The following is a 15972-nucleotide window of genomic DNA, read 5'->3' as shown; positions in this document are numbered from 1 at the left end:
CACCAATAAAGTTATTTGCAGATGTTTTTTACATTACACACGTCATTTATGTATAGTATAAATAGTTGAGGGTCAAGCACAGAACCCTGTAGTGTACCACAGGTAACTATTAAATCAGAGACTATATTCTTTCTCTGTACATGCTGATATTTAACATTAGGCTGTTTATCTAGGCATATGTGATTAATCTTATCTACTGTCCTATCCCCCTTGTCCTCATTCAGGTTGGATTTGCCTCACTGGCTCTGCAAGTTTTGAGTGTAGAAATGGGAACGTGTGAGGCGAGGGTGACTCGAACGGGGCTTTTTGGTGATGTCAGGGTGCAGTGGAAAGCTGGTTATCCTTCAGGAAACAATCTACCTGGCTTCACACTTGGGCATATAGTTCCAAACTCAGGTAAGACACTTCAAAATAACTAAAGCTTAAAAGAACAGCGTAATGAAACCCAATTTTCAAACCTTTTTTTATCAGTAGCAGTGTTTATAAACCACACATTGTCACATCAGACCCTGTTCTAACTGTTGGCTGTGTGTCCTTTCTTTATATTTAGGCTCTCTCACTTTGGCCCATGGAGAGAAGACCAAGTCCATATCTTTTACAGCTTTTGCTGATGGATTTGAGGTATCTACCTATGCGATACACCTCACTGATGCCACATCAGGCGCTGGTGGACCTGGTGCTGTTAAGTTCAGGTAGCGTCTTAAAGATGGCTTTGGGCAGAACCTTTTGAACTGAGCTCAATGTTCAGCTAACCAGTATTGGGATCTTACGTCTGTCTGCTTGTTTTTTCCCCCCCGACAGGTCAGGTTTTACTGTGGCCGAAGTGGAACCACTGGGCATTTACCAGTTTGCTCCTGATTCTCGCCAGCTCGTTATAGCCGAGGACATCCAGACCATAACTCTGTATATTCAGAAGCTGTACGGGTCCCGCAGCAACTTGACTCAGCTGTCCTACACGACATCAGGCGGCAGCGCAGCCGCAGGAGAGGATTTTCTCGCCGTGTCGGCTGGCCGCTTGGTGTTTGGCTCACCTCAACAAACAAATGCTTCGTTCCGCCTTTCAATCGTCGACGACGCCCTGTCGGAGCCAGACGAGTACTTTTACGTCAACTTAACGCACGCTGAGGTCCTCACTCCAAATTCGACCTGGGCAGACGCCCCACCTCGCCTCGTTCCACAGCACAGCGTGGCCACCGTCACCATCCTGGCCAGCGATGCAACCGCTGGAGTTCTGAGCATCGGGCCTGAACTTGTCCAAGTCCAAGAGGACGGAGACGAGGCAAACCAGCAGGAGCGGAGGGTTGTGCTGAGGGTACGCAGGTCAGACAGTGCTGCAGAGGCCGTGCGCGTTCGGGTCCGGGCATACGGAGGTCTGTTTCCTTTCACGCTTGCCAACGTTTACCCCTGTTTAGTCTGTGATTTCCCTTTAGACTTGTGCTGCTGTGTTACTCAGATGGAAGTACAGCGCGTCCTCCCTTCGCCGTGGACCCTACCGGGGTTTTCGCAAAGGAAGAGCAGGACTTCCGCTTGGAGTCCACCGTGGTGACTCTGCAGGCCGGCGAGGAAGAGACGGAGGTTGTCCTCGTTGTCCTGGACGACTCGGAGCCGGAGGGACAGGAAGTGTTCTTCGTCTACCTCAGTGACCCAGAGGGAGGAGCTCAGATCACAGACAGCCCATCCCAGGGCTTTGGATCATTTGTAAAGATAATTATCCTTGGTAAAACATAAAACGGTCCTGAATTTTTATTTTTTATTTTATTTGTAAAATGATAAATGAACAGACAATCTTGATAATAAACAGTATTTATAATCCACTGTTTATCTCAGATTGGTGAATAGCTTTCCAGCAATTACACCATAAAGACTGCGACCATGATTTTAGCTCCTATTCCGAGTTATTATATCTTCTTTTCATCAACACTTCATTTTAATAGTTATATCATGTGTGTTCTTTTCTGAAAAAGGCGCTTAACAAAAATACTTTACTTATTGTTTAATAGTGTAAGAAACTCAGTATTTTTAGTTATTTTTCAGGAATGTATTCAGAGATTTTGTTCTGTAGTTTACACTCCTGAAAGGAAAGTGAGGTTGGTTTTATGTGGGTCCGTCATGTAGTTGCAAGGCTGCCACACCTGTCCGCAGGGGATATTGTGAACAGCTCGTGCGATACCTTTGCAATAATCACCGCAGTGAAGATTTTTAACAAATAGTTCTCAATTTATGATCTAGGCTTTAAGTGATAGCTGCAAAAAAAATCAAATATTATCTTGCTCTGTTCGATCTGATTTTATTTCTAATACCTCCCTCTTTCCATATCAGGGAGTGACCTTCATAACGGTATTGTAGGCTTTACTCTCGGCTCCCTGACGGACAGGGTGCTGGACGAAGACTCAGAAAACAGAACCGCTTTGCTCTACGTACAGAGACAGGAAAACAGGTAATAGAACACAGTTTTCCAGATTTGCTAGCAATGAATGCTTCAGATCATCTACAGGGCTGTGTTTCATAATGAACCATGTGCTTTGTCCTTCTGCTCAGAGCTTTTGAAGATTTGCAGGTCTTCTGGAGGGCTACCTTCAGTAAGGAAACCTTGAGCCTAGTTGAAAACGGCGTCAACCTTACCTCCCAGCTTGTGCAGACTTCAGGAACAGCAATCTGTCGGAGAGGCGAGGTCCTCTGTGCTCTCACCCTGGAGGTTCTGGATGATGAGGTAAAACAGAAGGACACGCTCAGCAAAAATGAGCCCTTTGTTTGAGTTCTTCATCTTAAAATGTGTTTGGTAAAGACGGATGGACGTGTGTTCATCGTTGTTGGGGAGTAAAGGGGCGCGTAGTCTTAAACAGTCACACATCCGCTTCGTTCTAGGAACCAGAATACCAGGCCTGGTTCTTGGTGGAGATTTATCAAGTGGGAGACGGAGCCTCCATCAATGAGACAACTCGTTTCGCCAACATCACCTTGGCAGAAAGCGACAACCCGCGAGGTGTCGTGTACTTTTCTGTTGGCCATAGGCTGCCGGTCGCCACGGTGATGACCACAAGGCTCAGCCTGCAGCTCTACAGACAAGCAAGCACAGCTTCAGCCATGACCCTTCAGTATCGCACAGTGGTAGGAGACCATTTCCTTTATTTCTGAGATAAATTTATAAGATTTAAATTAATAATCTCTTTTACAAGGATGACAGGACAAATGAAATAAACAAATATGCAAATACCTTCATAATGTGTGTTTTCAGCAGTCTTGTTTATACAAAACAAATGTGTGTGTGTCTTTAAGTCTTTTATGTTCTTCATAAATGTTCAAGGAGATGGTATCCTGAATATTTTGGTCATTCTGCAAAGGTAGGAAGTGAAAGATTATACACGGTGGGAAAAAAGATGGTGAGATATGTCTCTAAAGACCCCAGAACTACTGACCAGACACTAATGAATGACCAAGCCAAGTCAGAAATTGACAACCAAAAACTCCAGTAATCAAAGCCCTGGGGATCGTGACATTAGTTGTTCGTTATCATTCAAATCTTTAAAACAAAGCATCTTAATGATATGTAAGAATTACTACACAAACAGTTTATATATTATTTATGTATAGGATACATACTCTTGTGTTACAGTAGACTTTAAAAATGACGGCCAACGAGAAGAATGCATTACACATTTAACTTTCTAACAGCGTCCCATCATTCTCTCTTCTCATATCGCTCTCACAATGTTGGTTAATAAAATCCAGGGTTTATTCATTATCCTACTATTTAAGGAAGCTTTCTCTACATTCACATTGGATCGTTTCTCTGAGAGGTGATGTTTCGCTTTCGTTTTCCCTGATCAAGTGCACAGACCTAGAATTATTCTTTTGATATTGGAGACTAAAGTCAGTTTTTAGTGCACTCCAAAAATTAATAAAAAAAAAAACTCTGACACATAGGATATGCTTTCATATCCTAGTGGGTGTGGCTAAGCAGTAAAAGCCCAGGGCTTGTGCAGCCGTTCTCAGCGAGACCCGCTGCAGATAGAGTGGACCATGTGGCTCCTTAGAACCTAAAAGATGTTTCTTCCTGCTTCAGGAGCTCGCCAAGGAAGAGATGGTTGGTCCTTATGTCATCTGGCCAGCTAAAGCGGGGATGGACTTTCCTAAACAGGAGGGCCAAGTAACCTTCGAAGCTGGGAGCCACGTCACAACGCTGGACATTTACCTGACGCCTGACCTCGCCTCGTCTTCACCCACACCGAAGCGCTTCCAGGTGGAGCTCCACGGTCCGACAGGAGGAGCCAGCGTTCACGCCCGCTTTGGGCTGGCTAATGTGACTCTGGTGTCAAACGCAGCAAGTCAGTCCGTGTGGGGCCTGTTGGATCCACTGCATCAGCCTCTCAGCCCAGCAGTAATAAATCAGGCGCTACAAGGACTTAAGACTAAACTCACCTCAACGCTCACTCGTGAACAGATGACTGCTGTGCTTGAAACTCTTGGGAAGGTAAGAGAGTCAATATGAAGATAAAAGGAATAAATTATATAGTGTCATCCACCTCTCCAGCCATTTTCTACACGCGCTTCGTTTTATAAACTGGAAAGAGCGAGAGACAAATGCGGCTGAAATGAGCCTCCTCCTTAGGGTGGATGGACTCAGCCTTATAGAGATAATCTGTTTCTCTACAAAAAAAATGGGTCCGCTGAGGCGGTTGGGGCATCTGACCAGAACGGGCTTCATCATAATAGTAATAGTAAGAGTAGTAATATAGTAATATCATCTTTATTGTCATTGAAAAATACATTGAAACATACATTACAATGAAATTTGTTCTCTGCTTTTAACCCATCACCCTTGGGGAGCAGTGGGCTGCCACTGTGTGGCGCCTGGGGAGCTGTCTGGGGTTAAGGGTCTTGCTCAGGGACCCAGAGTGCAGGCGCTGGGGATCGAACTGGGTACTTGCATCCTTCTATGAGTCATGTGAGGTAGTTTGACTATCTGATCAGGTTTCACCAGCAGGGACATGAACACCAGTCATCAAACACTTCAGGTGGGATTAAGCCGTGTTTTGCATAAGGGGGAATAATGGAGCAAAGGGGGGTTAAAGTCAGCCCACCTCTGTCACACCCCTGACCCGCCAGTGGAGGAAGTGACTGCCCTGTGTGATGACTTTGTGGGTCGAAGGAGGGATGCAGTGATGACCACCTACTTGTGTGATTTTTAAATGATGAAAGAGCCTCATTTATGACCTGAAGTTGAAGAGATGTATATTTTATGTTTTGAAACATTTGCTCAGCCAACAACAGGATCAGGCGTTATTGTTTTGAAAAGAATGGTATATGCAGATTTTACGCATGTTGGAGAAATATGTGCCGCTTGAGAATTCCTATCCTCTCCCTTCAGACCCAATCTTGGATAAGTCGATGGATGGATCCTGAAACTCATGCTAATAATTACTTTTCCTTAGCCTATGATGGTGTTAATATGAGGCTTTACAGTTTGTAAGTCACATTGGTGTTTTATGCAAAAAGGTACATATTAAAGAAATAATAATTACAATGAAAACCATTTGAAAAGATACCAGATGTCACTCAACATGATGTTAGTCACGGGATCAACTCAGACAAGTATGCATTATGAAGCATATCCTACATGCAAACAGAGCCACCATTGTGATTCAATTTGCAAAAAAATGTGTGTGAAGGGTTAAATTCGTCTTCACCCGGTTGTATTCCCTGCTGTTCTGTCTTCTCGTCCAGGTACTTGCAGAAGCACAGCAGACTCCTCTACACTCCAGCAGCCAAAATTTGACCTATGACCTTTTATGCATCCTGGCCAATCCCAGCCGAATTGACACTCGGGGTCTCAGCTACCTTGCTGAAATGGCAGAGCAATTTGCTTTCTCCTTTATCTCACATCTCCAGTGTGAGATGTAAGTGTTTTACACAAGTGAAACTGATATTTTGTGTGTGTATGTATGTATATATATATATATATATATATATATATATATATATATATATATATATATATATATATATATATATATATATAAATATATACTTTTGCCATGCTTGGTGTTATAGAGGTTTCCTTTTCTTCTTTTTCCCCAGAAGGGGCACCGTCATGGAGACATGCCCATTTATGACCATGTCTGCCCTCCAATGGTACCCAACACAAATTAATGGGCACAAATACAGGGGCCGTAATGGCGACTTCTTCCAGCTTCCAGATACGCTGCTGCCAGTGCCAGCAGCCTCATCCCCAGACTGCAGGAACCTCAGCAGGATTCAGCTGACTGAGTTCAGAACTGAGCATTGGTTTCTTACCAATGATACAGTCACAGCCGTCAGTGGGAAGGTAGGAAACTTCTCATATAATTTCACCGCATGAACACAAGGAAGTAATCTTACCCTATTTGGATTTTTTTTCTTTCAAACACCAGGTGGCAGCGTTGTTCCAGTTTATAAGCGCTGTCATTTTTTTTAGATCTCTGAAGCTGATTTCTCCTCTGCTGCTGCTTCTGTTTGGTATTCTCAGGTATTCTCAGTCAGTCTCCAGGAGAGAGGGTCGCGACCCCTAGAAGATGGCAATGAGGTGATATATCGCATCAACTCTCCTGGTCAGCAAGTTAAACCAGGAGCATCTGTGTGCCTTCTCTGGAACCAGACCACTGCGAGGTAACGCACTAAAAACACTCTTGATCAGGCACATATGCTGCTAGATATCCCTGTGTCACAAAATGAATATGAAGTCCTTTGGGTTTTGATGAAAACCTGTCACTTTTAACATGTTTTTTTGAGACATCATGGAAACCCTTTTTGAATTAATTTGGTTGTCGATGGATTCAGTTTTCACTATACTATATTTCATTAAATGTCACAGTATCCGTCTTTAAATTATCTTTTTTTGACAGGCCAACCTACAGTATGATGCTACATTAAAAACCAGAGAGGCTATTTTCCTATTTGACATGTACAGCTCCTTGCAAAAGTATTCATATGCTTTAGACCTTGTGTCCATGTGTCCAGTTGCAAACTCAAATGTTTTTTGTGTTTATTTTTTTTACAAGTAAACGTCTGAAAGGTGTGGCGTGTCTTTGTATTCCACCACCTGAGTCCCTAATTTGTGGAACCACGTTTCATTGCTTCTACGGCAAGCCTTTCAGGGTTTCTAGTCTCTAGCAGCTTTAACATCCAGCTGCCAACATTTTAGCCCCTTCTTCTTTGCAGAATACGTGAACTTCAGACACATTATTTGGTGGCTGTGTGTGAAAAGCGTTTGTCAAGTCTTGCAACAGACTCTAAATGTGGTTTAGGTCTGGGCTTTGGCTAGGCCATTCTGACAAATCAGAATGCTGTGATCTAAACCCTTCAGCTGCATGTTTAGGGTCCTTGTCTTTCTACAGGGTGTCACCTCTGCCCAGTCTCAGGTGTTTTAAAGCATTTTCTTCCTTGACATCTGAATCCAACCTTTCTGTCCTTGCTGATTAAAAAACCCCATCCACTCAGCACGATGATGCACCATCATGTTTCCCTGTGGGGACACTTTTCAGATATTTTTATTTGTCAAAACGATGTACAATTTTCCTTCCATTACCCAATCGTGTACCACGACCGGTAAAATCCACAAGTGTTTGAGATTGTAATGTGGAACAAGTCAGGAGCTGTGGATACTTTTGACGTCACTGTATATTTAACTGCTCATGACATTTTCAAACAAAGGAATAAGAATGGGACAGCATGGGTTTAGCTGGGCGAAGATCAAGATAGAAAGGCGTGATTATTTTAATCTGAGCATCTGCTGTAACATGCTCTACTTTCCCCCTGCAAATCTAAACAGCTCAAAGATGGCATATTTTCCAACCATTAGGGACCCAGTGTTTGTTATTTAGGGACTTTAGCCGCACAGATAGACTGATACTGTTCTCAAACACAGGAAAAAGCGAAAGGCTTTCTGACATTTTCTCTTTAAATAAGCAACAATGACGTGATTGCTTTAGAGTTACAGTAGATGCTGCTGCCTCTGGCTCTTTATTTCCTTATGTCCACATATATTACTGAGCTAATTACTTCTATTTGTTATCTTCACCCTTCTTTCTTGAGCTTGTGAAAAAAGGAACAGTTTCGCTGCCAACGGTCAAAAGTCCAAGTTCAGGCCGTCATTAAGGCTTCTTAACGACTGCATGGTGTTTGTTTTCCTGTCGTTTTCTTTTCATATCTAAACATTCCAGCTGCAGCCCTTTGTGTGCTCCCTCTTGGAGTCAGTTTCTGGAGGACATTTCTAGGGCGTTGAATGGGAACACTTGGCTGGAACACACTGTTACAAGTAAAAAAAAAATGGCAAGTTTCGTTTGGCCAGCAAAGCTGTTTGGATGATAAAAAGGAAGGGGGAAAAACAGAAATCTACATTTGAGGCCGAGAGAGCAAAAGGTGGAGAGGAAATAACTTGCAGTCAGTAAACCGCTCCAGTTAATCCCACATAAATCAGAAGAACGTGTTAAAATATTGTCTGTTTTTATAGATTTCCAGCATTGTAATAAAACGATCATCTTTCTTTGTTATTGCAACTTTGGACTTTCCATTGAAATTTGTTGTCTGCATTTAACCCATCCTTTAGGGAGCAGTGGGCTCCCGCTCTGCGGTGCCCTGGGAAGGTCTTGCTTAGGGACCCAGACAGGCAGCCTGTGGGATTCTAACCGGGGAACTTGCAGCCTTCCCAGAAGGACACTAAACCCCCACCCCCACATCTCTTTTCATTCTCAAAGATTTCTTCTTCACTTGAGAACTCTCAATATCCTGTTGCAGCTCAAATGTATTTTTGATGCATGCAACCTTATAATCCTTAAACAACAAGTGAAAGGATGTCATAAAATATATAATCTCAGCATGCTTTGTCTTCTCTTCTCTTTTCTCTCTCCTAGCTGGTCATCTGATGGACAATACTGCAGGGTTGTGAAGGAAAGCGGCAGTTATGTGGAGTGTGCATGCTCCCACTTGTCTATCTATGCGGTCCATGCAGAGTTTGCTGCGCTTGCGTCCTACAACGAGGCCTTCTTTGCATCAGGATTTATTTGTATCTCAGGTATAAAAAGACTTTTATACCGTTTTTTGTCTTTTTTTGCTTTCTCCTCTACATAACTGATTTGTTTTCTTACTTGTCCTGTGAATTTTATTCAAAATTTATTTATTCGAACATGAACATGATACAAATATAAAAATAAAATAGTGCACAGTAACAAGAAGTGCATAAGAAAGAAGAGAAAATACAGATTTTTGTTTCAGTTAACATATCAGTATACAATTCCTTGTATTCACCTTTCAGTATGAACTAAATTTATTCTTATTGTTCCCATGGATATATAAATGAAGTTGTAATAGATGATCGATGTTTTTTCCATATTATGTACATTTTCAGGGTTTGCATTGGCCATCATATCCCATGTGTTGTGCTCCCGTTCCCCCATGTTTGCGGCCAAACTGCTCACTCACATGTTTGTGGGGTGCCTTGGAACTCAGGTAAGTTTTTGGCCTTTTTTTAAATCAACAAGGATTCACACGATTTTCATGGTATCCTCAAATGCCAGAAAAAAAGTGTTCCTAAAAGCAAACCTTTTCACCACAAATTTGAATGCATGTATTGTGATTCTATACTATAGACCACCACAAAGCAGTGAAAGAAAAGGATACATGGTTTTCCATTTTTATTCTTCTGAATCTGGTTGTGTGCATTTGAATTCAGCCTCATACTTTGTCACCTTTAAATAAAATTGTGTGCTCGGTATAAATGCAATTGTCCTGTGAAGGACTCAAGAGAATTCTGAGAGAATATTAGTGAACAAAAAAGCATCATGAAGAACAAGAAACATAGCAGACAGATTGAGGGATACATATCTGGACTGGTCCAAAAAACGGCTCAGCTTTTTAAATACTGCCCCAAACTTTGAGGATAGCATTGTTCAATCCGTCATCTGAATATGGAAAGACTATGACACAACTTCAAACCCACAAGAATGTAATTACACACCTAAAACGACCTAAAAGGAGAGAAGAGCAGTTAAATTAATGTGGAGGAGCTGCAGAGAACCACAGCTCAGGTGGGAAAAACTGCTGACAGGACAACTATTAGTGCCATACTCCATAAATCTGGCTTTTAAGGAACATATTTGTATATAAAGACAATGCTGAAAGGAAGACATGGAGTCCCATTTAAACGTTACTACTAGCTGTGTCAGGCATACAGCAAATGGTAGAAGGTGCTCCTGTCAGATTCAAACTGGCCTATCATGTAAAAGGTTATGTGCAGTGGAAAACTAAAGCTGTGTATAACATTCCCATGATGAACCACTCTGGTGTCAGTGTCGTGCTTTTCTTCAGCAGGGACATGGCAGAAAGAAGCTTGTTGGAGGCTGCAAGAGACTTAGGAGTGAGATGGAGGTTCACCTTTAAGTAAGGAAAGGGCCGTAAACATGCAGCCAGAACTACTAAGGAGTCGATAAGTCCTAAATCCAGTTGAGAATCAGTGGCAAGACTTGAAAATCAATGTCCATAAATGAGCTGCAAATAATCTGACTGAATTTATGATAGTTTGCACACACAAAAAAGAATAAAAATGAGGGAATAAAAAGTTTTCTCTAATCTGCAAATCTATTTGAGACACAGCCCAAATGACTTGCAGACGTTCTTGCAGCAAAAGCTGGACCAACAAGTATTGACTCTTGAGATTGAATCCAATTCCATACTTCACAAGTCAGATTTTATTTGTAAAAATGTAAAAAGTACTGTTTATACCTAAAGTCTGAGGTTGTAACTTGACAAAAACTAAAACATTTCAGGGGTATGAATACTTTTGCAAGGCATTATAAACACATTCCCATTGATATATTTGCTATTAATATACGGATTTTCTTGCAAATCGCAAGTTAAAACCAACAGCAGACAGAGGATGAGTGCAAACACATGCACAGAGAGACACATGCATGCTGCCAACCCATCTCTTTGGTCTGCAAGAGATCTCGCAGGTATTTTTCTTGGAAATGTGCATGGATGTGAATACACACATCATCGCATACTGTCGATTGCACAGTTTGCGGGCTGCTGCGTCCTGACAACGCAGCCATGCCCATCCCGCACCTGCGACCATTAGAAACGCAACCATTGAGTGAGATAGATATGTAGCCACGGGTCAGTCCCTCAGCTGGTGGTTCTGATCGTGTGTGTGTGTGTGTGTGTGTGTGCGTGCGTCTGTGCGTGAGTGAGTGCGGGACTGGTAATTTTCCACTGATCCCCCCCCTCCTCATTGGTTGACAAACACAGTCATGTTCTGAAGTAGAACTCAGGGGCTAGGCACCACAGTCTGGACCAATTTATGGCCCATGCAGAGCCCCTGAACCTGAAAGGGTTTTTGATGGAAAATTCCACCCCGTTCGCTCCGCTTTCCTGACGCTCGACTCTGTAGTTGAGGCTTTCTTTCTCCTCCATTGTGCTTTTGTGTGGGGTGATGTTACGTTTTAGCAATCTCAATGCATTTCCGCTGCCTTTTTTGTCAAGATCTGTTAATCAGAGCGAGGTTTAATTTGCAGACTCCGGCTTGAAGCTGAAGCTCTGGCTAAATGTGTGTTCACTTAATGAGGTGTACCCCTAAAGCAGTCGTCTAGTTGTGCTAGGAATCATTTTGAAGCCACCATGGCTGCAGGATATACTGAATAATAGATCAGTTGATATCTTTCCTCACAGTAACGCTGCACTTTATCTCGTAACTGGAATAGTTGGCACAAAAAGATTTTTTTTGTTCATGTTTTAAACAAACCCCCAGCAGCTTTTTTTGTATATGCATTCTTGTTTCCACTGTTCCCTGGTCTCCGCTCAGGCCTAGCCAAGCAGCTGTCACTGGTGTCAGGTTATTTTTCTTCCTTCTAGACCTCCTGTTTATTCTGCACTCTCAGATCAAAGGGTTTTTTCGTTTTGTCTTTTTGTTTTAGAGTTTTGGACTAGGTGATTTCTCATTTATGAAAATGTTGAGTGAACTCACCGTAGTCCCGTTCATGTATAAAAGCATCTCAGTCAGACACAGTCGCCCTTGTGGCGAGTAAAATTCAGATTCACATTGGGAGCATCGCTTGTGTTTACCGTTTGTTACTGCGTTGAACGTTAGCCCATGTCAGCAATGATGCTGCTTACATCCCTTTACCAATCAGTAACTGGATCCATCCTGTCCTCCACTGCCTTGGCAGCGCCGGCTTCGGGCATTGCTGAGTCGGCGCTTTGAGCCAGCGGCTCGAACTGATGAGGCTCAGGCACGCTGGGCTCCACGAAGCCTCCATCAAGCTCTGGTGACGAGGATATGAAAAATCCTCCACCTCAATCGACCAATCATGTTGAAACCGTCAGTGTCGCCCTGGTCACTCCATGTTTTCAATATATCACTTTCCCTCATCCTGACCGCAGCCCCGCTTAGGCCCCATCTCTCAGCCCTACACCAAGCCCTGCCACTCACGGTCTCTTGGCACTACCCACTTAGTTGCTGTTTTTTTTTTTTTGTTGGCGTTTTTCAAAATTCGTCAGGGGGAGTTGCAGTTTAATAAAGGGTTGTCAGAGGTTTTGATTTATTTTTAGATTTCTTAAATTTACACATATTTAAATCATATTTGGCTCAAATATATACATACATGCCGGTGGTACCTCTTCCATAAGCTTTTTTGTTGCCATCTACAAGCTTCTGTCTTACTTGCAGTAATTACAGATAATTGCTGATGGTTACCAAAATATGTGATCGAGGTGTGCTTACTAATGGTTATTTATCCAACTATTACTAGGGTTGTATTATATTTATTTGAGCCTACATGTTTTCTTCTAAAGCCGTTCAGACAAAGTTATCACTATAACTGTTGCGTTAGATAAGTCTTTTAATGGTGTTTAGCTTTTCGTCTCTTGAAATATCTAGAAAGGTCTGTGTGCTTGCCTAAATTGGTGGAAACATCCACAAACCGTTTTTTTTTTCTGCAGTTGGTTCATTCTGTCTTTTAACAAAGCCAAAACAGGGATGTTTTGAAGGCCAACTGGAAACAGTGTTTGTACTCCTTCTCACTCCACCACCAGTCTAAATAACTTGCCTTTGCCACATCGTGGTCTGGTTTTTTGTAGCTGTAGTTTATGAACTGTGGCTTCATTTGCCAGTGACAACCTGAAGAAGCCGTATGGCCCTGCATTTAAAAAGCAGAGAATCAGGCTATGACAGTGCAGTCCCCTGGTCTTCGGTTTTGTTAATGCTTCATCCCTGGTTTGAACTGTCAGCTTCTGTTCCAGCCCTGCCGGTGACAAAGAGGAATTTCCATATATGGTGGCTGGAATTAGTCACTGACCCTGTCCTCTGTGTGGAAAATAAAAATTAAGGCTGCCATTAAGATTAATGTCCATCTGCAACAGCCACAGCCACTGAGAAGGAGCAGACATAATATCCTTCCCTTCGCTGAGCCCTTCAGAATTTTAAAGATTGCAAAGGCAATATGAATTTGGAGACTTCTGTTTTATTTTGACTAGCTTTTAAATGTTGTTATCTATTTGTCCTGCTTGCCCTTTTCACCCTTATCTAATGTCTAGTTAGAACGAATCTCTGCCATTAAGCCTGAGGATGTTTTGTTATCACGAAACGATGGCAACAAGCAGGAATACCAGCAAAAGTAGGAGTTGAGGAAGCTCATAAAGACAAAGGCCAAATAATATGAAACCAATCTATAAATCAGTACATCAATTCCAGAGTAAAGTGTGTTTAGTGTGTAAATTGTCTAATTTTCTGCCAAGCTCTACTGTATGACCTTAATCCCACATATCAAATAGGTCGGTGCAACAATAACAGCAATTTCTAAATATCAGGGTTTTATCAAGGACTATATTACGTTACAAAGGAACGATCAAGCACCCAAACCATCAGGGAGCTGGGAGAAAGATCTAAACTTTTGCTTGTATCACAATTTTTAGGAAATATAATAAATAATAAGAAAAACTAGATTATGTATTTCCTGCCATATCAACAAGCTTCTGTTAAAATTATGCTTTAGATAAAATGTTAAGACTCTTTATTGCTTTTATATTTTTGATCACCTAGTTGAAAAACCCAAAGAGTACCAATTTTTAGTTTGCTGGTTAAGTCCAAAAAAATGTCCTGGAATTTCAAAGAGTTCAATGATACCATGGCCTTTAACAAAGTACATTAACAAAGTACATAGGCCCTATGAATTAGAAACAGGCCCACAGCATCACAGATCCTCCAACATACTCAGCAGTGGGCATGAGGTGTTTATTTTATTTTATTTTATTTACCTTTTATCCAACCCAGGACACTATCATGAACGTTCAAAATCTCTCTACCAGAGGGCATCAGCCAATACAGCAGTAGACCAGTTAGACAAATCTAACACAGCAAGATAAAACAGACAACGTAGAAAGATTAGAACTGATTAAAACAATTGGCAATTCGCACCAAAGAACGATAATCACCAGCAGCATTTACTGGCAGCACACAGTAAATAGTCATCTCAGTAATCCAATTTAAGATGTCTCTATAGCTCACACCAAAACAAGGGTGGGAATACTTATCCACTCTTTCCACATATTCAACTCTTCTTTCATGTGTGGCGTTTCCTGCTGAAACTCGAACACTTAAAGGAGCAATTAATAAGAATTACACTTAGTGGTAAAAATCTGAAAAACACATACACACTGCCTTTCACAGGTACCCCCGTTTTCTCCGCGGTCTGTTGTTGCACTGAATTTTCACTTCCACAGGATAGGTATGTGATGCAGTATTCTGTTCTATATCTGATCTGCTTCTCCTACTGGCTTCCATTTAAGCAGGCTGCTGCTCTTTTGCCAAAATAAAATACCAAGTGCTGCGCTCTGTTTTGGGGTCCCTGGGAACTATCATGATTGGCTCATGAACCAGGAAGTAAAGACGGGCTACACTCTGAACGGAAGTAGTTCTGGACCGTACCTCTAGGTCTGACAGGAGAGAAACGTGACTAAGTTATTGTTGATGGAGAGGATCGATTGTTTATGGGGAATGATACTTACATCCCAAGTGACAAATGAGAATGATTTAGGTTGATTTTACAGTAAATTTCTTACTTATTGCTCATTTAATGTCACCCTCAGATGCCACAAGGTTTCAGCTAAAGTCCCAGTAGAGTTTAGCAAACTCCACATTTACCTTAGTGGTGGTGGGACAGAAAATACTTTCTTTCTGTCATCACTTCTCAATGACCCACTTGTAGATAGCATCTAATTGTTGCTTTTGAGACAGGTTGACCCCAAGATGCCACTCTTTGCTGCACATCCTACTCATTGTGCCTGGTGGCGACATTGTCCAGCCTTGTGTCCGCTAGCTGGAAGGTATGGGTCACTGTTAGAGGTCATATTTATACACCACAGAATCAACAATTCATGGATCACTAATTAAAACCTCTCAGAAACTCTGATTAACTTATAAAGTGAAGCATAAATGCCAGAAAAAGGCCTCAGTATAAATAATTTTAAAGGGATTTTCAAACAAAAAACAAATACAAGAGCATCTCAATAAATAAGAATATTGTTGAAAAGTTTATTATTTTAGTAACTAAAATTACTAAAAGAAACACATTATAGAGATTAATGTTTTTAAGCCTTTTCGTTTGTTATGATGATTTTCCTCTTACAGAAATTAAAAGGACTTGTTATATAATTTTTCATAATTTTAAATATAGTAATGTGAGCTTAATATAAAAAGTGTTTAATACCTGCTTAAAGGTGGGTATTTGCTGAAGGTACTTTTAATCTGACAAACAAGCCTAAAAGAAATGCATGTTCTAATATGCTGATGGACACTTAACATTGAATATTTTCCCGACCGAATAAATGGGCATAAATTAAACATTGAATGTGAGATCATGGTCACGCCGAATAAAGGATGAAATTATTTAAGTGCGTTTTACATATTTACCAGGAATGACGATAAATGATTAGTCCATATCTGTT

The 15972-nt window shown here is 41.6% G+C and overlaps 1 protein-coding gene across 1 annotated transcript in view; it reads left to right on the top strand.

Annotated features, from left to right (window-relative positions):
- The window catches only part of adgrv1 (adhesion G protein-coupled receptor V1), a 153952-nt gene that overhangs the window by 84681 nt on the left and 53299 nt on the right, over nt 1–15972 (top strand). Inside the window, 13 exon segments of the mRNA XM_036144433.1 lie at nt 225–396; nt 551–692; nt 802–1420; nt 1423–1717; nt 2320–2437; nt 2539–2710; nt 2866–3108; nt 4064–4471; nt 5725–5897; nt 6079–6325; nt 6506–6645; nt 8889–9049; nt 9383–9483. Coding sequence (XP_036000326.1) covers nt 225–396; nt 551–692; nt 802–1420; nt 1423–1717; nt 2320–2437; nt 2539–2710; nt 2866–3108; nt 4064–4471; nt 5725–5897; nt 6079–6325; nt 6506–6645; nt 8889–9049; nt 9383–9483 — 2991 coding nt within the window.

The sequence above is a fragment of the Fundulus heteroclitus genome, chromosome 12, assembly GCF_011125445.2.
Source record: "Fundulus heteroclitus isolate FHET01 chromosome 12, MU-UCD_Fhet_4.1, whole genome shotgun sequence".
Classification (NCBI taxonomy): domain Eukaryota; kingdom Metazoa; phylum Chordata; class Actinopteri; order Cyprinodontiformes; family Fundulidae; genus Fundulus; species Fundulus heteroclitus.
This window is presented reverse-complemented; position numbering and strand designations above follow the sequence as displayed.